The 22,861-nt window shown below is 36.4% G+C and overlaps 1 protein-coding gene across 8 annotated transcripts in view; it reads right to left on the reverse strand.

Moving 5' to 3' along the window:
- INPP4B (inositol polyphosphate-4-phosphatase type II B) overlaps nucleotides 1-22,861 on the reverse strand; it is an 840,435-nt gene that overhangs the window by 361,212 nt on the left and 456,362 nt on the right. For 7 of the 8 annotated variants that reach the window (XM_017532667.1, XM_037740455.1, XM_017532659.2 and 4 more), the window contains 2 exons: nucleotides 15,452-15,570; nucleotides 13,123-13,239 (listed from right to left, as the gene is read on the reverse strand). In XM_017532667.1, coding sequence (XP_017388156.1) covers nucleotides 13,123-13,239; nucleotides 15,452-15,570 — 236 coding nt within the window. Of the gene's footprint in view, nucleotides 1-13,122; nucleotides 13,240-15,451; nucleotides 15,745-22,861 lie in introns of those variants that run through there. The other variant, XM_037740461.1, reaches the window with a different exon arrangement.

Here is a 22,861-nt window from a genome sequence, read left to right on the forward strand (position 1 = left end):
CTTAACTAGAAGTGGACACTCAAGCAACAGATGTATTTAAAAAACTTTGTTTTTCTCTTCTTGGATCTTGTTTCTCTGGAAAAAGCATTTTTTTTTCCTCAGCTGACTAAATTATTTTTCTCCATTTTGTCTTGCCACTCTTAATGTGCACATGAGAGGCCCTAAGACAACTTCTAGTAGCCAAGGCTCCTCCAGAAAAAGAGGAGGAGCCACAGAATCCATTTTAGGTAAAATCTGTTTTCCTCATGAAACCCCAGGAATTGAAAGTGAAAAGATCCCTCTCAAAGTCTGAGGCTCTGTTTTGCATTGTGTTATCTGGTGTTTTTGACTTCGGGAGGATTGGTTTGCATTATGAGAGAACTTTAGTATGCAATAAATAGGTAGAAAATAAACTTTAATGATGGGGTAATTAAAAAATGGGCTGATTGGCTTTAAGTTGCCGTGGAATAAAATGCACAGTAAAAGAACTGCACTATTCTTTTGGCAATAGTGTGAAAAGAAGAACCTTTTGGCAATCCAGGATGCAATGTAAAAATGGGGCCCTCAATTCTGGATATCTGCTTTGCCTTTCAGCTGTGCCTGATTGTATTAGGCTGTAGAAACTGCATATTTGCCTAGCCCTATTTTTCCAAGGACTTCACTCTAAAGCCAGTAATCCAATTAAAACACTTAGAAGAAACTGGTAAATGAAAAATCTTACTACTCTGTATCTTCTTCTTTCTGTCTGTGTAGTTATATATGTGTCATGTGTAATCTTTATATAGAAGAGCTCTAATTAATTTAAAAAAATAAGTGCTTAGATCAAATATTTTGAAAGAAAAATAAAAACTGTAATATCTTTTAGTTCACGTGACTTTAGTACTTTTTGGGAAATAAGTTTTAAAGATTGTTAGCAAAAATAAAGACATTGGGTGTGAATTAGGCAGATTAGATATTAGATTTGTTGAATGCTTTAAGATCATAAACTGCATCTTTGGCTTTTGAAAATTGTTCAATTTAATTACTTTGGAGCATTAGGGTCTGCATAAGGCCTGGGGACATGTAGAAAGCCACATCCATAAGTATGCTAAAACGAGTCAGACCTTAACTGCACCTAGTGTATAATTAAAATAACTTACGAGATTTTTCGCCAAGATTAAAAATTGCTCAGAGTTACCATGATAGCATGTAATTGAGAGTACTGGAAACATAATTTTACATGCAAGGTGTGTGAGGAGAGTAAAATGTGTTTTGGGAAAAGATTATAAAAAGGCATGGGAATGTAAATTTTTGCCTAGAGGATTAAAGGATCGTTTTAAATTAGATAAGATAAAGCTAAAAGTTTGAACAACTTGTGGAAAGTCTGTAAAAATTAATCTTATAAAAATAAATTCTGTGTAGATATTGGCTAAAGTTAATGGGGTATTATTAACTTTTTCTGTAAATAGAACATTGGAATAAAAGCAAAACAGGCTTTCTTAGAGCACTGATCTGATCTTTCACAAGAATTACAAAGGATTATAAAATGTAAGAATCTCACCATCTGGTGAAACTGATTAAGAATGATAAACTTTGTCTATCAGATGTTATTAAAAAATGGGGTTGACATTAATAGTAGACTAATGCTAGGTTGAAATTTGACTTTCTCTCTTGAACAAGATTTTCGTGTAATATTAGAAGATAATGAAATTTTTTTGTTTGCCCTTCGAATAAACTATCAGAAAAAGAAGGGAAAAACAAGAGCCTGGAAAGTTAAATCATCCTTCTATCAATGATAAAGGTTTTTTGCCTTTTTAATATTTTTTTTAGTCACCATTTTGGCTAAATGAATGATTTATGGTAACCTGGAATCCTATTTCACAATATTAAGTGTTTTAAACCTTTACCATATTTGATAGGATTCCTAACATCAAATTTCAGCTTCAAAATTGTCTTTTCTGACCTCTAACTTTGAGATGCTACCAAGGGCCCCTGAAGCATTCAAAAGAGAGGTAAACAGGATTATTGACATGTTTAGTTATATGGGAAGCATTGTCAAAATAAAAGATAATGTTTAATCTTTTTTGGGTTATATTTTAGTGGATGTCATCAATATCTTACAAGATTTCTAAAATTCTAATATGTCAGAGAATATGCCACCAATGATAATTATCGTTAAGTTATTGATTGTAGACCACAGAAATAACCAAATTGCCTTATCAATTGTGTCTTTATGACTATTTAGAGTCATTTCCACAGTTAATTGCATAATGCTGATGCAGTTTCTGAAAACTTCACAAGCATGCAAAATCCTAGAATATGGTGTCTTTCAGGAAGTTCATGAAAGAATGGAAAGGAACCTGAAAAGCACTCTTGAGTACAGGTTTCTAGTAACTTTAAATTCATATCATTTAATAAAGATTGACTGGTTTATAAAACTGTTAACCCAAGTAGAACAAAACGTATTTGAATACCAAGAAAATACTTTGCCAGATTTTCATGCCAAATCAGCCAATACTAAAATTGTTTTGTTATATAATTTGAATAAACTCCATGGTCTAAGCCAAGTTACCTATAATAATCCAACAGTTATCAGTGCTAGGCACCTAAATTGGAAGAACAACTGATCCAAAGTTCAGTGTTAAACGTGGACTCATGGACAACCAGGATGGTCACTTTGTTCTTCTTAAGTCCTTAAAGCTATCATTAAAAGTTCTACATTCCATGTCTCATTACAGAAAATATAAAATAATCCAAATTGAATATATTGGTATAGTGACTTATAAATTGCTAAATAGTTTATAACCAGTGTTTGGTTTGTCAACCCATATTCCTGAGAAAACAATTAACACTTCGGTTACATTTGGTTGCCTGTTGGGCCGTTTAAGCATTTTATAAAGGGATTTTATTCAATTGTCATTTTCAACGCATGTTTTCAGTTGTATAAAAGCTTTCCCATGCAAGAGGGCTGATGTTATAAAAGTAGATTATTATGCTACATTGTATATTCACCAGAAAAAGAAAGCTTTCTATGGTTCACTGTGGACAGTCAACCCCTTCACAATCTGGATCCCAAAGATCAAATCTTCTGAGAATGTCAGAGAAAGCCTGCCCTTGCCATCCACACTACAGTAAAACTTCAGGACTGTGAACCTTGGGTTCATAATCCCACAACTGAAAAGGGTCCCTCAACACTCTTGGAATGTACACCCACTGGAATCCCTTTAGGTAAAGCTAACCAGGAAAGTTTCTTCCCAGAAAAAGATGGCATCCTTGAGGTGAACAGTTTTTTCCAAGATCATGGATCAAGACTTCTACTATCATGAGACTCTTATTTTTGAATATTTTTTCCTTGTGCCTCTATGCCTCTACGAACAATAGAAATGAAAAAGGGGTCTGTTATGTGGACTTTTGGGGTATACTTTTATTTGTGAAGGATTCTGCAGCCAGCATTACACACAGATAACCTTATACTTCGATTAAGATGAAGGCCCAATGTAGGTGAGAAATTTTAATGGTACATATGTTGCCTCATAATCAGTCAGAAACAGATCATTGGTTCACTCCTCTTAACCCACATGATAGGTTAAAAAGAACATTGCCAGGAGGCCTTCACTCTTCTAGAAGGGCATCTTAGGTCTATTTTCCATGGTTGGAGTAAAAGAGGTGGTGATTAGAAATGTATCCCTTACGATAGGCTCTATAGTAGATTCTACTGTAAAGGCTATAGTTCCAGAATAGACTTTAAATTCTTCTGTCAAAATTATGCTAATAATAGAGTTGGCTAAACAGAAAAGTATCTGTGCAGCTGCTGAGAATTATGACCTACAGAGACAACATTAGGTATTATAGAGATTCAGTTGCAGGGAATTAGCAAAAAGACCAGTTTGTTAAGTGAGTAGGCCATCTAAATCATTCTTTGATTTATTTGATTTTAGGTAGTTTGGTTTTATGGGGACCCTGGTCAAGGAGAATATTCTAAACTCTTGGTATTACCCCCTTGATAGTTTTAAATATAGTCTTCCTGGTGTGCTGTATTCTCCCAAATGTTTTAAATGTTTATATGCACCCATCTCTAAAATGTCAAATAGTCTCTTTTCAACTGGAATGACAAGAGCTGAAAGAAATGTACAACTATGAGGACATTTAACTTATGAATGACATGCCGAGACTGAAAATCCCAAATGCTGGTAACTGAGAGTGGTGCTAAGACCTTGCACTCTCATCTAAGTGAGAACCTGGCCAAAAAGAAAGAATTAAAAAAAAAAAAAAATTATAGGAGGCCATTGTTTTGGACTGAGCTCATGCACTAAACCCAGATAGAGCAAACCTAACAAAATGGAGTTGCTCGTGCTAAACACCACATCATCAAAGTAAGACTTTAAAGAAACGCATGGATATTAAACCAGAACAGACCAGGTTTGGTTTTGCTCCTGTAAACAGGATGTTCCAGCATAAGGAGGTACCATCTACCCAGGCCCTTGTTCCTACCTTTGCAAAACTCACTGTTCTATTGTGTCCGAGTGGGTTTCTAGACCTACATTTATGATGGTAATAGTAACATCATTGACTAAAGTTTTGGTCAATCTCTCAAAATTGAGAAAATGACCAAAAGGGAGGAATTGTTAAAGCAAACTAAACCTGGCTTGAGAAGAACTCTATCCTTCTACATTTGAGTCTTTGTGGTTGAACTGCAACCTAACTTAATAGGTAGACAAGATTGAAAACTTAGGAGTCGGTGTCTGCAACAATAGCTGAGTCTTGGCCAATCCCAGCAGCCATACTGCAACCAATCACACACTGTTGAGTGTTCAAACTGTGTTCAAATAAGGCAAACTCTGAGCTGTAACCAATCCAGTTGTTCCTGTACCTCACTTCTGATTTCTGTATGCCACCTCCCTTTTTTTGGCTGTAAATCTTTTTTCACCATGTGGCTGCACTGGAATCTTTGAATCTGCTATGATTCTGGGGGATGCCTGATTCTGAATCTTTCATTGCTCGATTAAACTCCTTTAAATTTAATTCGGCTGAAGTTTTTCTTTTAACAATAGCCAGAAGTGCGATTTCTGGATCATATGATGGTAGATCATATGGCCTCTGAGAAACCTCCATAGTGTTTTCTTCTCTAATGATTATACCAATTTACGTTCCCTCCAACAGTGTTCACAGGTTTACTTTCCTTTACACACTTGCTGATACTTGTTAATTTTTGTCTTTTTCACAGTAGCCATTCTAACAATTGTGTGGTGATATGTTATGATGGTTTAAATTTGTATTTCCCTGATGATTAATGATGATGAACATTTTTTTAAATCTACTTGGTGGCCATTTGTATATCTTCTTTTGAGAAATGTTTATGCAGGTCCTTTGCCAATTTTCTAATTCAGTTGTTTTCTCATTATTGAGTTGCTTGAGTTACATAAATATTTTTGGATATTATCCCCTTATCAGATGTATGATTTGCAAATGCTTCCTTCCAATTCATGGGTTGTCTCTTCACTCTATTAATTGCTTTCTTTTTTGTGTAGAAGCCTTTCAATTTGATGCCATTTCATTTGTTTATTTTTGCTTTTATTGCATATATTTTTGGGGTCATAGCCAAAAAATCTTTGCCCAGACCAATGTCACAGAACTTTTCCCCCTACATTTTCTTCTAGTACATTTTATTTTCATGGCCAAAGTGTTTTTTTTTTTTTTTAAGCATTTCATTATTAAACATCCTTTCATTTCTATGCTCAAAAAAATCTTTCTCCATGCAAACATCATTATTTCCCTGTAGAAAATTTCAATGCTTATGTTTTCCTCTTTTGTGAGAACCCAAAACAAAAAGGGCAAACATAATTTTTGAAGAGATGATATAGAATAATTACTGTGTGAGTGCAGATAATAGTAAAACAGAACAGGAATATGGCAGAAAAAGAGAAACAGTGTGAAGGGCATCAGCAGAGTGTAATGCACTTGATATGTAAATTCCAGAGAAGAAAATGTATGAAAGAGACAGAGATGAAAATGCAAATGTATGAATAGTAGCATAAATGCTAAAAGAAATAACTATGTGTAATACTTCTGCTTCTGCTTAAAATATTAAAAGTTACTAGAGACTGTTACCTCCATTCCAACACTGAGAAGTCAGGCATACTATAAAAATATAAGTTTTTGTTAAACTCATCAGGAAACTGAGTGACTTTAATAAACCAAAATAAAATCCAGACAGTTGATAGACTTTTCCCAGACCCTTCTTCATAAAATTAAAAATAGAATTACCATAGGATACAGCAATCTCACTTTTGGGTATTTATCCAGAATAACTGAAAGCAGGAGTTCTAAAAGATATCAGCACTACAACGCTCATTGCAGGACTATTCAGAATGGCTAAGATGTGGAGACAACCTAAACATCCATCAATAAATGAGTGGATAAAGAAAATGTGGTATATAAAATGGAATATTATTCAGCCTAAAAATAGGGAATACATGCCTGTATGAACCTTGAAGACATTATGCTGTGTGAAATGAGCTACTCACAGAAGGATGCATACTACATTATCCCAATTTTAGGAGCAAGTATCTAAAATTGTCAAACTCATAGACTCAGAGAGTAAAATTGGGATTGCTGAGAGCTGGGGAGAGGGGAAAAATGAGGAGTTGCTACTTAATGAGTATAAAATCCCAATTATGCAAGAGGAATAAGCTCTGGAGAGCTGCTATACAACATTATCCCTATAGTTAAATATACTGTACTGTATAAGATTTTTTAAGAGGGTAAATCTCATGTTAAGTGTTCTTAAGATAATTTTTTTTAAAAAGAGGGATTAACCATGAATAAAAAAATTGATAAACTGGACTTAATCAGAATTAAAAGTTTTTATCAACAAAATGTATTATTAAGGAAATTATTAGTCTAAGCCAAAGACTAATAAACCTCTAACACTTAAATACAACAAAAGCACTTGTATCCACAATGTATGAAGAAATCTGAGAACTCAAACAGAAAAAGACACTTTTTTTTTATAAACAGCCAAAAGAGCTGGATACTTCAGTTTTCAAAAAGAGACAGATGAATGGCCAGTAAGCACAGGAAAATGTGCTCAACATAATTAGTCATCAGGAAAATGCAAATTAAAACCACAATGAGACACCACTTTATAGCCACTAAAATAGCTAAATGGAAAAGCTTGGCAGTATCATGTGTTGGAGGAGAAACTGGAACTCAAATTACTAGGAATAGGAGTAAAAAGTCATGCAATCAATATGGAAAATAGTTTGACAGTTTCTAGGAAAGTTAAACATGAATCTGTCCTATAATCTAGAAATTATACTCCCTCCTATTTACCCAGAAGAATAAGCACATTTTCATACAAACATTTGTCAACATATGTTCATAGATGTTTTATTCATCATTAAAAACTAGAAGCAACCTAAATGCCCATCAATAAAAATAAATGAACAAATTGTGATACATCACTAAAACAGACCGCAATAAAAAGGAAGGGGCTACTGATTCATGCAGGAAATGAATTAATCTAAAAACTTGTTGAACAAAAGATACTAGATAAAAGAGGGCAAAATGATATGATTTCATTCATATAAATTTCAACAGCAAGCAAAACAGATCTATAGGAAAACGTTTGTCTCAGGTTGTATGGAGTGGTAATTGGCTGGAGAAAGGCAGAAGGGAACTTTCTGAAAAAATGGATATGGTCTATTTCTTGCCTTGTGAAAGTGATATGGGCATATGTAATTGTCAAACTCATGGAACAGAACACTTAAGATCGGCCCAGTTTATTACATATAAATCATATCTCAATTTAAAAATTATGTCCTTTGTAAATAAATACCACTTATCAACAAGTAAAAGAAAAGTTAACTTAATTATAAAGGTAGCAACATTTTAGAAGCCTCAGCTCCCTCTATATGGAGTCTGTAAATCCCCTTGCAAACTATGTCACAATTAAGAAAAGATCATTTCAAAATGCAGAGGCTAAGTGAATGAGTTGGTTGAGGGAACCATGTAGTACACATTTTTAAAAAGGGAAAAAACAAGGCCTATGGAACAAAAGCAAAAGTTTGAGACATAAACTCAGGTATTTCACAACAGATAACAGCTATTTTTTTCCATAAATAATGACCACTTCATTATAAAATTTATTTGGACAATTTCAATTAGTTGTATATGCCCAAGTGCCTAAAAATTCTGGATATAGATTTTTCTCCTCTAGTTGAATACCAACGATGTTTTCATAATTGATCAACTTTTAAGCTTCAAAAGAAATGTGCTTTGAAACTATCAGTTGAAGTAAAAGTGCCACACCGTGGGGGAATAAAAATCAGAGAAAGCCTATGGACAATGTATGTACCATAACATAGCCTAGAAAAAATAAAGGATCTCAGACTAAGCCTCCTTAGATTTTTAGAATACCAATGTTTTCATCTTTAAAATGAGCATAATATTATTTTCCTCAAAGGAGTTTTATGGCAATTATAAAATATATATAACATATTAAACATGGTGCTTGGTATATACTTAGTAATCAATAATCTCAATTTATCTTTTCTTACCTACTATACCATATCTCACAGACAAAGAGCTAACAGAATTCATATCTCAATAGGTATAGTTAGACTTAAACTTCTTAAGAAGCCAATTTAGAAAATCAAGTGAAGTAAAAATAAACTAAATACAAAATATTTTTGTCTTACAGAGAAAAAATTTAAAAAGGAAATGGACCCTTCTGTCTAGGGAACTCCTCTAGAACTAAACTGCCCTGAGCATATAACACAACACACATTATGTAATATACACATCTAGTCTTGATAACTTTCCCTGAAAGTTTCAAGTACAGGTTTGCTAGTAACTGGTAGTAAAAAAAAGTCTTAGGACATCCTTCCCTGAGAAGTGTGCAGATTCTGTTCTATAAGCAAAGAATTTAACAAGTTGATGGTACAGCAAGCATTTATTATTCTCAGAGAAAAAAGAGGGGAGTCAATGTACACTGCAAAATAAAGTAGAAATTCAAATTTCTCCAGTGGGCAAAATAATTTTGTGACCTAATTATATGTTTGCAGATTTGTTGGCTGTCCTTGGAGGGTGGCGAAAGAGCCTTGTTCAGTATCTTCCAAAGCAACATGTTGCATGGGGAATGGGAAAAAGAGACAAAGTTTTATGGTGATGTTCTTTGCCTTTCTAAATTTCCTCTTGCTTTTAAGTTTCTGCTGTAACATATGAAAGACGCAGAATCTCACAGCTTGACTTGTTAGGGCCAAACTCTGTAAATGATGTCCTGAAAATACTTTTGTTTATGTCAGTTTCCAGGAGCATTAAAATGAAGACTGAAATCAGTATACATCCAGAAGATATCAACTTTACTGTACAAACTAAAGTTCTCATAGCCTAGCCATGGGCTTCAATTTCAGGCTTTAAAATTGCCATCCAACAGTGCGATGTTATGGCAGCTCATCCTGAGAAAATAATGTCCTTACAGGGAGGAAAATAATCAAAAGGTCACTCTAATGCTAATACATAAAGACCCTTCACCCCTCTATGCCCCACCCCTCCCCTGCCTGTCAAGCATTCTCTATCCTTATGCCAAAGAGGGAGACCTATTGAAGTAAATGGGAAGGATGAACGATGTAGTAGAAGGAAACAATAGTCACCCTGAATGAACAGTTAGGCTCTTCTGATTTGTTATGATGATTAATTGCATTTCTGCTGAAGTTACTAAGATAATCAATCCTAGGTCCAGTTGTTTAGAGGAGCACAAGAACAACTGGTTAGTGAGCTAATGTCTGCATTAAGAGCACAGAGGAAAGGCCATAATTTCTCTTTAAAAACATCTAGTACGATATGTATGCAAATGATATGAAATGGCAAAGTCACATGTTTATTTCGCTGGTTACCTCCAAGTAATAAACCCAACAGGAAAACACAAGCAATTTAGTCATCTGACTCAACTGATTAGTATTCAACCAATATAGAAGATCTGATCGTCCTGGGTCGGTCTAGTATGATCAATGGTTTTCTAGGACCAAATATTTAAACTACCTTAAAACACATACATGCAATTTATTAAACTTTCAAAACATGCAAATATTCATAATCTTGTTTCTTATACCTTAAGAACATTATAATCTTAAAATATTTAGGTTGCTAAGTGCTTATAACTATAAGCTGTACTTTAAGTCACTTGCTGCTTAAAGTCTACCATTAGACTCCACCACTCACTTTAAAGAAAAACCTAAGAAATGGAAGAAAGGGGCAAGGAAAAAGACCACATGTCCATGGGAACTATTAGCATATTAATGCACTGTGTTTCCATTTACACTTCCATCACCAGAGCTAATTGTTAACTATGCTAAGGAAGAGGTTATGCCTTAATTAACAGTGCTTGGTAAATGCATTCTGGTTGCACTTCTTAAGCATGTTCAAAATTCACAAGTCTTATTTCACAGTAGGGGTTCCAGTTCATTCCATGCTTTTATGTCATAACACCTCTGATCAAGGAAGAAAGTATTTAAAAGACCCTGAATAATTAGTTTCCAGAACTAAAGTCAACAAAAAGCATAATACATGGGTAAATTAGTCACTTATCTCCAGAGCATTAACATTCATGCACATTTTAAATGAAGGAGATAGAAACATGTTTGGCATGTAATATTTCTAACTCTGATATTTTTAAATGCTATACAAGCCCAAGAGATTAGTGACAACATTTTCACGTCTGTAGCACAGAGTTCTTATAACTCAATCCTTTCCATACCCCACCCTATGTATGTCTTGGGACTGCTGGAGAATTAAATTTAATCAGGTGCTTCGCAGAACATAAAATCCCATAGTTCCTCCTCTGTTTTCCCTTTCGTCCCTGCTTATTCTCTGCACAATTGCATTACTCACTCCCACTTCCCATCTGAACCATGGCTCCCTCTTCTCCTCTCCAACTTTATGATGCTTTCACCTTTCCCTCCATTTCTCTCTCTTCTCTGGCAGGTTAAAAACAAAAACAACAAAAAGCAGTGGGTGAGAGCTCTGGACATAATTTATCAAAACTGGTCTAAATGTCCCAGCTGCAGTCTTACTCCTTTTTCACACGTTATTTCAAAAACCAAAGAGGTTGGAAAGGAAAAGACAAAACTCCCAGGCAAGTATTTTTCAGTTGCCAGTTTTAAACCAAATTTTTATCTTTTTTTTGTTTAAAGAAGTAATAAACTGCATAGGGCCACTTGAGAAAAAACAAAATTAATAAATAGAGAAAACTCTTTTGGTTAATATTTCCTTAATTTGATTTTTACTATAAGAAAGCCTGAGGCAGCTGCCAAAATAATAACAGCAATAATAGCAGCAACTTACCCTTATTAATTACTCTGTAACAGTCAGTAACACTTTACACATATTTATTTAAACCTTACAACAATCCCATTAGGTAAATATTATAAAAGATGAAACCGGGGAACCAAGAATTTCCTCTCCCAAAGCCAGTAAACAGAATAAAATCAGACAATATGGCTCTAGAATCTGACTTCCTAAGAATTGTACTAGATAGCCACATCTGTTTTGGTCCATGTATGTAAGCTGTGCATTTACTTAAGCCTTTGTTCTACAGTTGTAAAGAAATGAACTTTCCTGAGGCTGAGATGCATAGACATCCCTTCAAAATAAATATTTTCTCTTGTTAAATGTTCCCACCAGTAGACTAAGTTTTATTGTAAAGAATGAAAAGAAGAGAAGAGTCATGAGCTAAATAGAAATGCCAAAGTGAAGTCAGAATTCAAAGTGACATTTTCCCCAAACAAGGCACTGTGGGGTTCCTCAGGTCCAGCAGCATCCCTTAGCTTCAACCAGAACTCTCCTGGAACCCACTGGCCCACATGCCATTAAAGAGTTTACTGCCTCACTGTTTACAATAGCAAAGACCTGGAACCAACCCAAATGCCCATCGATGATAGACTAGACAGGGGAAATGTGACTCATATATATCATGGAATACTATGCAGCCATAAAAATGATGAGTTCCTGTCCTTTGTAGGGACATGGATGAATCTGGAAACCATCATTCTCAGCAAACTGACACAAGAACAGAAAATTGAACACCGCATGTCTTACTCATAGGCAGGTGTTGAACAATGAGAACACATGGACACAAGGAGGGGTACATCACACACTGGGGTCTGTTGAGGGAGGCTAGGGGAGGGACAGTAGGGGGTGGGAAGGTTGGAGAGGGATAACATGGGGAGAAATGCCAGTTATAGGTGACGGAGGGATGGAGGTAGCAAACCACACTGTCACGTATGTACCTATGCAACAATCCTGCATGATCTGCACATGTACCCCAGAACCTACAGTACAATTTTAAAAAAAGAAAAAGAGTTTACTGCCTCCTGCCTCACTAATGGCCATCAAGTCTGTCACACAAGTTCATGCTAATGGGGGAAATTTAAAGGAGAGAACTGCCTTCCTCTTCTCAATACCGCCCCAATAGCATTTTCTCCTGTCCACAAATTTTAACAGTGTCCTCTAGAGATAGTGCCTGAGTACTTATCTAACCAGGAGGGATGATTCAATTGGAGGAATATTCAGACCAGGTAGGAAGACTGAAGAATGTAGTACAAAAGACCATTGGACTTCGCCTGCCCTTCATGTAAAGAGAGCAGTTAAAGCTTCTTCCAAGTGTTTCCAGTTACCTGCTGTTTGCTTTGGTGCCAGTAACAACATCAAGAAAAATGTCGGCAGTTTCTCAATAGTACACTGTATTATTTTGCATACCATATAGAGAGAATGCATTGTAAGAGTAGAGCACTTTGTCAATTCCCTATTTTAGAATAATCACTATACCAAGAAAGTTTTAAGTATGACCTAATTTCCATTTGCTTTCTATCCACAATATCACCCACTTCACTTAAAAAGGCAACAACAAAATGTAAACCAAAAGATCAAGTCAGCTCTCCTGAAAAAGACAAATCTGTTCTGAAAGCTTTTGCTCTACCCAATTGCCAATTTGGCAACAAGCCAAGCAAATCTGGGAAAATAAAAAAACAATAATAAACATAAGACAATCATAAACACAGTGCAAAAAAAAAAAACTCTTTGAATAATGTCAGTTACATAAAAAAATCTAATCGTGTGGAAAAGCATAACTTTTTCCCAAAGAAAGAAAGAAGTGCCAGTACTTACAGTGTCATGAGACTTATCCTTGACATCATAGACTGTTAGTTTTATTTTGGTCTCCTCATAGATGGGATACTCAGATGGGAATGTGACACCAGTCAAAAACAGTGGGTCCCTTGTTCCCTGTAACAGCACAAGCAGACAACTTGGATTCAATAAGGCAGCAACTGCAGTTTGCAGCATGCAAGTGACACATGAGAAAGCAGAAAGTGTGCCTGAGTCTGTTTTTCTAGGAAATAGTTCTATTAGAAGAGATCTGAATTGTCAAATGCTGTCCATGGGAAACACCATGGCCCAGGGCCTTAAAGCAGTGATACAACTGTTGACAGTAAATGAACGTGCATCATTGTCAGAGTTGTTTGGAAAAGTTTACTTTCATCAGCTACAAAACCCTTTTTTAGGGTTAGTCAGTTCATTTAAAATACATTTAATAGATATAACTTGTAATTTGTGCAAACAATCTAAGATATTGACTGATCAAATTAAAATGAAGCCATTTTCTCATAAAGAACCATAGGGTAATCTTATGCTTCCATTTATTTCCCTTCTGTAATGATTCAATTGAAAGTCATGCTCTGATAGTGTCCATTTGTTTTTAGATTTTCAGCTATGATTTTTTTTTTCCTCAGAATGACTGGAAAAACTAATGAAAGAAACTCTAAATATGATGGATTTGGGGCTATAAAATTACTAGCTCAGGATGCAATGCACAGGATATTTCATTGCCTCAGAATTCATTTTTAGAGCTGACATCCAGCATTAAATTTTATACATATATATTGCTGAATATCATGGAGATGTTTGCTAGAGTTCTATAAACGAATTGTCTGTGGGAATTTCTGGAAGCCCACGTAACTCATTCATTCATTCTTCAATTCAACAAATACTTTTTGCTTGGCACTGCATCAGGCACTTTGGAAAAGGCAGTGAATAAAACAACCCAAAACAGCAAAACATGTTCAATTATAAAATGTTAAAATGTGCCAAAATCAGACATTTCTTATAGTTAAGATGGTGAATTTTATGTGTATTTTATCACAATAAAATAAAAAATAAGAAAAACTCAAAAATGAGTGAATAAGTAAATTAATTTTGGCAATATTTTTAAAAATAACAGAATTTTTAACTTTATATAAAATGAATAACTTACAATTTTAGCTAAGATGTCTTTATATGAATAAGATTATTTTTGTTAATTCAACTATAGCATTAGCTATATATTATACCAGCACTGGAACCTAAAATTTCTAAAGGGCATATTCAGGGCTGCATGCAGTATCTGGGTCATTCCCATTATAGAAATGACTCCAGTTCAGTCTGAATCATTTATTCCACCACTGCATCAAAGCAGACAGCCCTGAGCCAGACAGGTCTGGGGCAGGCTAGTTAGGTTCTTGCAGAGAAATTCCTCATTCAAAACATATGCAGCTCCCAAGTCTAAGAAAAACAAGCAAATCTTAAGAAGTTTAGAGTATACTTTCTCCAGCCCCAGATGTTTAAATAAATCTCTCTCATTCACTAAGGTTGTGAAATGTGTGATCAGAACAAAATAATCAAAAGAGAAATACTTCCTCTTTTGAATCTGATCCAACACAATAACATGTTTCCTCTAGACACACTTTGAATGTTATATTACTAACAGTAAATGTAAATAGGAAATCTCCCATCTGATGAGTATTACTTGTACCTTTTGCCTGAAAAGTTTGTCGAGTTAATCATCTACATTTCCTTGAAAAACATTGTATGTTGAAAGACACACACAAATAGCAGAGAATATAAAGTTTCCACAGACTAAAGAATACAGGGGAAAAAAAGGGCAAAAACACTTAACATGTTTAAATTTTCTCTGGGTACTCTACAACTTTCCTTTTTTTCCTCAAAAGAAATATTTATTTCAATTAATTTGAAGTCTATAAGTTGTTTTTCTTTATCCTATCCTTTATAAGAGAATTTAAAGTGGGAACTTTTTTTTCTCTCTTTGGGTGAAAAATAAGCTCTTTTTATGAAAAAAAAAAAAAAGACGCAATTCTTTCGTCATTTGTTCGTTCTAGTAAATTACCAAGGCATGCTTAATAATCTCAGGTATGTGCTCCTTAATGACAGAGGGTGGTAGTGTAGCATTGCTACGGACTCAGCTGTTCATTCAAATCCAGAGATGGACAGGGGAGATGGAGAGGGAGAGAGAGAGAGAGAAGAGAAAGATGAGAAAGAGATGAGAGAGACAGACAGACAGACAGACAGACAGACGGGGACACACACACACACACACACACACACACACACAGAGAGAGAGAGAGAGAGAGAGAGATATTAATGTAGGGACACAGCATCTCACCTCCACAATTTCAGTGCTGGAGTATCTTGTCAGACTCTGCTCCGCGGGGTGGATTACTGAGATCTGCACCAGTGTATTCAATTTACGATCACGGACAGGAGCCACGAGATCCTTGCATGCTGGCAACCAACGGCAGAGGAGAGAGAAAGAAAAGAAACTAACACCATATCTCAGGCAAAACTTCTGCTCTGGGCTAAAAGTAAACTTAGCTACAGCACTGAAGGAAATCTCCTGGGGCTCAGGCTGGTTTTACAGAGGAAGTCCCTTGGAAGTACCTTACAGAAATAGGAAGTCACGTGCTGTGGAGCTGAATTGAGAGTTCATTTCCACTGACCACATTTGCAGCTCATGCAAGTCATGACTGGTCTGAGATCCCAGCTCTAATGCGTGACTATGCACACATGGCTCAGAAACTTCAGTGACTTTAATTAGTCATTAAACCCTGGGCTTTAACTCACACTCCTTGAGGATGTAAAAGTTGATTTGGGCCATATCCGGGAAACTTCGGTGTTCCTTATTGACATTGGTTGGATTAGCTCAAATGTTTGAATGCATATTTGGTCCTTACCTACGTATTTGCTAGAACTGGCCTCCCACAGTAATGCACACCAACAGAAACACGGAGAGCTGTTTCCCCACCACAACAGCACACAAGCAGGGGAAGAGGAAGCAGAGGGAGGATTTTAAAGCCCTGGTTCTGAAATACAAACTAAGCCTGGAGGAGATGGGTTAATTCTTGCCCAGGGGCCACGAAAGTTACGAACTTTCTCTTGAGACACCAGGCTCATATTACAGACTCTCACCACTATACCATATTTACCTGAATACTTTCCCCTCTCACATATTATTCCCCCAATTTGGGGAAGAAAGATCCAGAAAAATATTCCTCCTAAGCAAGTCTGAATCTACGTTCCTCTCTATCCCTACCAACCCAGTCCCCCGCTATTAAATAGTAATTTTACTCCCCTCAGCTGACTTGCTGAGATGTAAAGTGCCCTCATTAGAGGTGGTGCAAGTTAAATTCAGCTGGTGAGTTGCTGCAGCCTGGAGCTATGAATGGGGGAAGTAGCCCTGGGTCCTTGATTTTCATGGTGAGGGCATCCAGGGTTCTATACTATCCCTACCCAACTCCTAGGACCATAAAAGGAAGGGAGAGGAAGAAGAGGTATTTAACGTATGTTGTGGCACTGTCAGAGTTTGCAAGATCTTCACCATTGGTACAAAGGTAATATGGCCTAAATCTGAAACTTGAAAGCAAAGGAAATCATAGATACAATTATCGCCTTTCAACTGCTTACAGATAACCTCTTTTAGAAGTACAAAGAGATAGAAAAAGCTGGAACTTGGGAATGATTTTAGTCTAGTTCAAATAGCTAGGCAACACTGGGAAAATTACCTAATGCTTAACTGCTTGCCAGACTTTGAGATCCTGCTGCTCCTGTGTGGCATTTTGTCTTATTTTTCCCCCTTATATAAACCACAGGCCTCGAGTAACAGAAGAGAGCTTATGAAAGCATGTATGGAAAAAACATAACAGCTACATGTATTTAACCCTTAATATTTTTTCGGCATTCTGCTAATTCTCTCTATTCCTTAAAATAATGCTTTGAATTATTTCAGTTTTACAAAGAACTAGAGCTAGAGGCTTATGCTCACATTTAGATGACTAGAATTCTCCGCTAGCTTTTACATCCTGCCCCACCAGCTCCATTTCTCTTGTTGGCATACTGACCTTCTCTCCCACACAATGCCACCTCCCTTTGGAAGACCAGCTGCCACACTACTATTCTTTATTACTCAACCCAAGAAACTTACAGTTTTAAAAAATACTGATGCCAGGTTTCAATAATGTCAACATATCACCGGAAGGAAAGAAAAAGCTAGATTTAGATTTTCACTGTTCTTTGGTGGTGATTTTGATCATTTCCTCTACTTGCCATATGAATGTGTTTAATTTTATTGCTCATAAAATGACACTGTTGGGTTTCTGCTCACAGTAAACAGCTCTTTTTCATTTCCTGATATTGACACATATCTGTCTGGATTTTAAAGCTGAGGCCACTGTGTTTCAAATGCAGGCATCTTGCCCACTTTCTGCCTGTAGCCCCATCTTTTATCTTGTGAGCTCATGACACCTTTGTTCAAAATAAGTCACTTCTTTTCTGAGTTCTTATCAGACTTGATTGTGGGCTGTGGTTATTCCCCAGAAGTGAGCAGCTGTTCACTATTTTAACAGAGAAACTCTCGACTCGTTCCCCATAAAAACAGAGAAAATTTCTATTACACTGAAATGTTCCATCCAACCCAATTTGCACATCCCCTAATCCTGATAAAAAATAATGACGATACTTTGTATTATATCCCATATCTTAAAACAGTAAGGTTACATCTTGACAGGAAAACAATACTAATTATATCTTGGCCTGTGCTTTTTTCTTCCTACAGCTCAGAAAATTTACTGTTCCCTAAGTCTTATGCAGCATGACATCCTGGAGAGACCCTGGGATCAGGCAGAACTCCTAAGCTGTACTCCCAGATTTACTGCTTTCTAGTTCTGTGGCACTGAGTAAGCCATAAACTCTGACACTCAATTGCCTCATCTACCTACTTCTCAGGGTGGAAGTGAGAAAGAAATTGGTCCTTTTTATAAATGAACTTTTCTGTGCAAAAAAAAAAAAAAAAAGTTTACTAATATCATCATAGTAATATGTATCAATATTAATATCAACATTTACTAATATCTGGTGTTTTATTATGGTGTAAACTTGTTTTTATTAACTCAGTCATACTCAGCTTTTTAAAAGCTGTTACCAGGTCCAATATTTCTTCATAAGTACTAAATTAGTATGTGAGTCATTGAATTTCATAAGGTGAAACCTATTCACATCGTGGATCTGCACATACTGAATCTGTTGCACTAGATGACTGATAAATAATGAGTAATTGGACTGTTTCATGGAGATATTACTCATATGGTCACTCTAAAATCTAATCTGCATGGGAATTACTTAGCAGCCAATAGAGAATGCTGAAAAAATCTGTTTTCAGGAAAACAGGAGTGGCTGAGGTCAGGAGTTTGACACCAGCCTGGCCAAGATGGCGAAACCCCATCTGTACTAAAAATATAAAAATTAGTTGGGCGTGGTGGCACATGCCTGTAGTTCTAGCTACTGAGGAGGCTAAGGCATGAGAATCACTTGAACCCGGGGGATGGAGGTTGCAGTGAGCTGATATTGCACCACTGCACTTCAGCCTGGGTGACAGAATGAGACTCTGTCTCATAAATAAATAAACAAATAAATAGCCAGTTACATCTGTCTTCCAGCTATACTTACCACTGCTCATTAACCAAATATAATCCTACTCTAGAAGCGTCCTGAATCCGTCACCTTCCTCAGCTTGGAAGACTAAAGAATGCAATGCTTTGGGATTTGCTTCCATTTCGTTTGGTTTATTCAATTCTACCCACTTGCATCTAATGGTCAGTAACAAACAAACGCTACTGCAATCATTCATTCATCAGTAGATTTTTACTTTTATTTCTGCCGTTTTAATGGCTTTGTTTAGTATTGAATTGTTTAAAAGTATCTTAAAAGAGTTTAAATAGGCAGGAATAGGTGGGGATTCTAATGTGCTTGCATCCAGTGTACTTTTTACTGAAATGAGGAAAAATAATAATATAGAAATAAATTTAAAAAAAAAACTATAATTTGTAACTTGTCTTTAGAAAAAAATAAAGAGCTGTGCATAACTATATTTTTTTCTGGTTAATTTTGCTATAGTAACTAGTAATATGAGGGTTCACTTTCTACTATGAGTGACTGTTAGTGAGATGCCTACAGGCGTCCCCAGCTCATCTTTGTACAGGAGCCAGGCAGCTGTCACTCTACTAGAAGGAAATCCTCAGTGGAAGCACATGATAAAAATAAATGGAAGGGACCAGATGCCGTGGCTCAGACCTGTAATCCCAGCACTTTGGGAGGCTGAGGTGGGCAGATCGCTTGAGGTCAGGAGTTTGAGACTAGCCTGGCCAACATGACGAAAACCCATCCCTACTAAAAATACAAAAATTAGTTGGGCATGGTGGTGGGTGTAATCCCAGCAACTTGGGAGGCTGAGGCGGGAGCATCGCTTGAACCCAGGAGGCCGAGGTTGCAGTGAGGCGAGATCGCATCTTTGCACAACAGCCTGGGCGACAGAGTGAGACTCTGTATCAAAATATGGCAATAAGAACGAAACTCCATCTCAATAAATAAATAAGTAAATGAATAAAAAAATGGAGACTCATTATCTCTAGGGAGGGCTAGGCACTGAGCAAGCTGGAAAGCCTACGCTGTGTCAAAAGATGGAACCTCTATAAAAAGTCATTGTATCCTTGATTTTAGGATTTCTTCAAAGCTTGAAATCCGCAGTCGCTGTGCAGGCAAGCACTGGAAGAGCCACACAAAATACATCTGTTGCTATATTTGGCCAGAAGTTTTTCTGAGGAATAGAAATTTCTAAGCTCTGGTCTTGATGTTTATAGCTACTATCTAGCCTTTAGGAAGAGGGCACAGATTATTTTCCACTCCGGTAGTTCTCATATTGAAAGTCCAGAGCTAAAAGGCAGGGCTCTTCAGGATTTTTGTGAAGTCAAAGATTCTGTCTACACCAAAATACTGCTTTTTATAAAGTATCAGTTGCTGTTTCCTGTAGCCATTATTTGGAAATCAGGTAAAGGCTATTGAGTCCATGATCCTTTCTATCATTCCAACCAATTTTGGCTGGAAGCCTAAAAATACCTCTTGACTCACATCAGAGAGCTCAGTCTCAGCAATAATCAATTTGAAGTAGAACACAACTGTTCATTCAGCAACACAGCCCAAATTCAAGTAGTTGTGAGGCATGCGTTATACAAGGTGGGTGTCAATAAGCAGGTGCCTGCCCAGGCTTTTAGGATAGTGGTGGTGTGAACCACTGAGGCACTGTGAATTCATGGTCAAACCCAAGTGACCATCTATTTCCCCCTAAGAAAACTTTCTTCTGTGAAGTGAGGTCTTTTTCTTGCCTAACTCTTATTTTGTCTCTCTTCTTGCCATTCAGTGTTAATGGAATCCAACAAAATTTATCCTCTTTTCTCCAGAACAGAGCAGTAGCCACAGGTGGGTGGGAATGAATAAGGGGGATATGTCAAGAATGTCCTCATCTCTACAATTCTGTACTCAAAATTAGCCAAAGGAAATTTAGGTTTAGAGGAGAACCCACATACCATAGCGTAAGGAGGATAAAGAAATGTGTTTTTTTTAAACTTAAGATAAAACCTTAGTTGAGAGAGCTATGTATGACTTTGGATAAATTACCCAATCTCTTTGAGTCTCTATTCTAGCAGCTGTAAAATGGAAGTAAAAGAACACACTTTATAAATTTGCTGTAATGACAATAAGATAATGTATATAGAATGCTAATATATGAGTCCCTTTAAATTATTATTGATATTAATATAGATATACCGTGCACTAACCCAAAATGGATTTTATCTATCCTACATTTTTATACTAATTATATGCTCAAGATATTCCAGATTGGTCCTAATTTTATATAACATTGTTCTTTTTTTTATAAAAGCATTTGTTAAATATATGCCTGTGACTTTTTTTTTTTACCTTCTTGTTCTCAGATAGCTAAATATACATTTTTTAGAACTCTTTACTAGATGATGTGTTAACTGTGAAAATCAGAGGCATCATTAATAATATGTTTCTTTCTGTGAAATCAGATGTGTACACTTGTAAGTTTCACCTCTAATGAGGCACTTCCAAATGAGAAACTAACAATGGAGGAAGCAAGCTTGACTTTCTGTCTTCCAGCATTTGTGCTACATGTAAATGGTCAACTCACCCCTTAAGCAGGGATTTAACTAGGAGGTTAGCATTCCATTACTCAGGGGATGATGGCCCACAGGGGAGCGTTAGCTTAACTACTGAGATGTCCCAAAGGGTCAGGGAAAGAGTTGCTTCTCTGCTCTGTACATTTCCTTCATCAAAAGGGAACAATGTGGATGCTAATAAAGCTTTTTTACTCTTGCAATGAAAACTAAATGTTACAACTAGAACCCAATATAGTGTGACAGAAGCATACCTTCGACTCTGATGAAAGCTCACCTCTTATACCCTCTATAGACACTGCATAGGAAAAATGGGAGAGATAAATCCATGCCTGTTAAGAGAAAAAAGGCCAGTGTACAGAGGACTTTGGTATCCTAGAATAGAAAGTGTCCTTAATACAAACAGAGGCCAGGCACAGTGGCTAATGCCTGTAATCTTAGCACTTTGGAAGACCCAGGAAAGTGATGGATTGCAGTCAGAAGTTCGAGACCAGCCTAGCCAACACAGCGCAACCTCACCTCTACAAAAAAATACAAAAATTAGCTGAGGTGTGCCTGTAATCCCAGGTACTTGGGAGGCTGAGGCACAAGAATCACTTGAACCAGGGAGGTGGAGGTTGCAGTGAGCTGAGATTGCACCACTGCACTCCAGCCTGGTGACGTAAAGACTCTGACTCAAAAACAAATAACAAAACAAAAACAACCTGGAGCTTTAGGGAAATAACCATTTGGCTTCCTGCCTCCCTCAATAGCACCATTCTTATCTTACCATCACTTCCCTAAGGATGAGCAAAAGACTTTTGCAGCCTAGGGGGCAGGTTTTATTCACTTCTCAAATTCTTAATGTTTGTTTGGGTTTCTCAAAGCTGTCACATACATATCCTTCCTCTTTGTACTCCATAAAATTAGATTCCACTAATCAACTGATAAGCCAATTTAGGTTATGTTTCCAGTCTAATAAATTATTGGACTCCATTATATGGTTTCACAGTTACCATTCTAAACTGATGATTACAACTAGATTAAATCAATTTATATCATACATTAAAAGATATATAGAGCACTTAAAGAGCCTAATAGCCCCTCTCTCTAATTACTTTACTAGCCTAATATGCTTTCCTATTTTTAATCTCCATTGCCTTTTTGTTCTTTATTCTTCCTTCCCCTCAAGAATTTTAAGACAGCAATTTTCGGAAGCCTAGGATGTCAACCTCTCCAGTTCAGATGCCCTGGGTACATTCAGAAGAGGGTACTGCCTAGGATCAGTGCACTGCATTCCATGATAATTCAATTGTGTACGGTAAAATAGCAGAATGTACAGTGTTTCTGCCTATACTAATATCCACACAATGAGAATTGCACAAGTAGTTGGGAATACTCCCCTTATTATCGACTGTCTGTTTATGGTTATTTCTTAGAAGAATATGGCTCTAGATCATGCTGAGTTGATTTATGGTCATGAATATGTATCTTTCTATCTTTATTCTGTATTCTCTGTAAAATCTTTGAGTCTTCAATTCATCGAGAGTAGCTTCTCAGCTTGTCCT

The sequence above is a fragment of the Cebus imitator genome, unplaced genomic scaffold (assembly GCF_001604975.1).
Source record: "Cebus imitator isolate Cc_AM_T3 unplaced genomic scaffold, Cebus_imitator-1.0 Scaffold4, whole genome shotgun sequence".
Lineage (NCBI taxonomy): Eukaryota > Metazoa > Chordata > Mammalia > Primates > Cebidae > Cebus > Cebus imitator.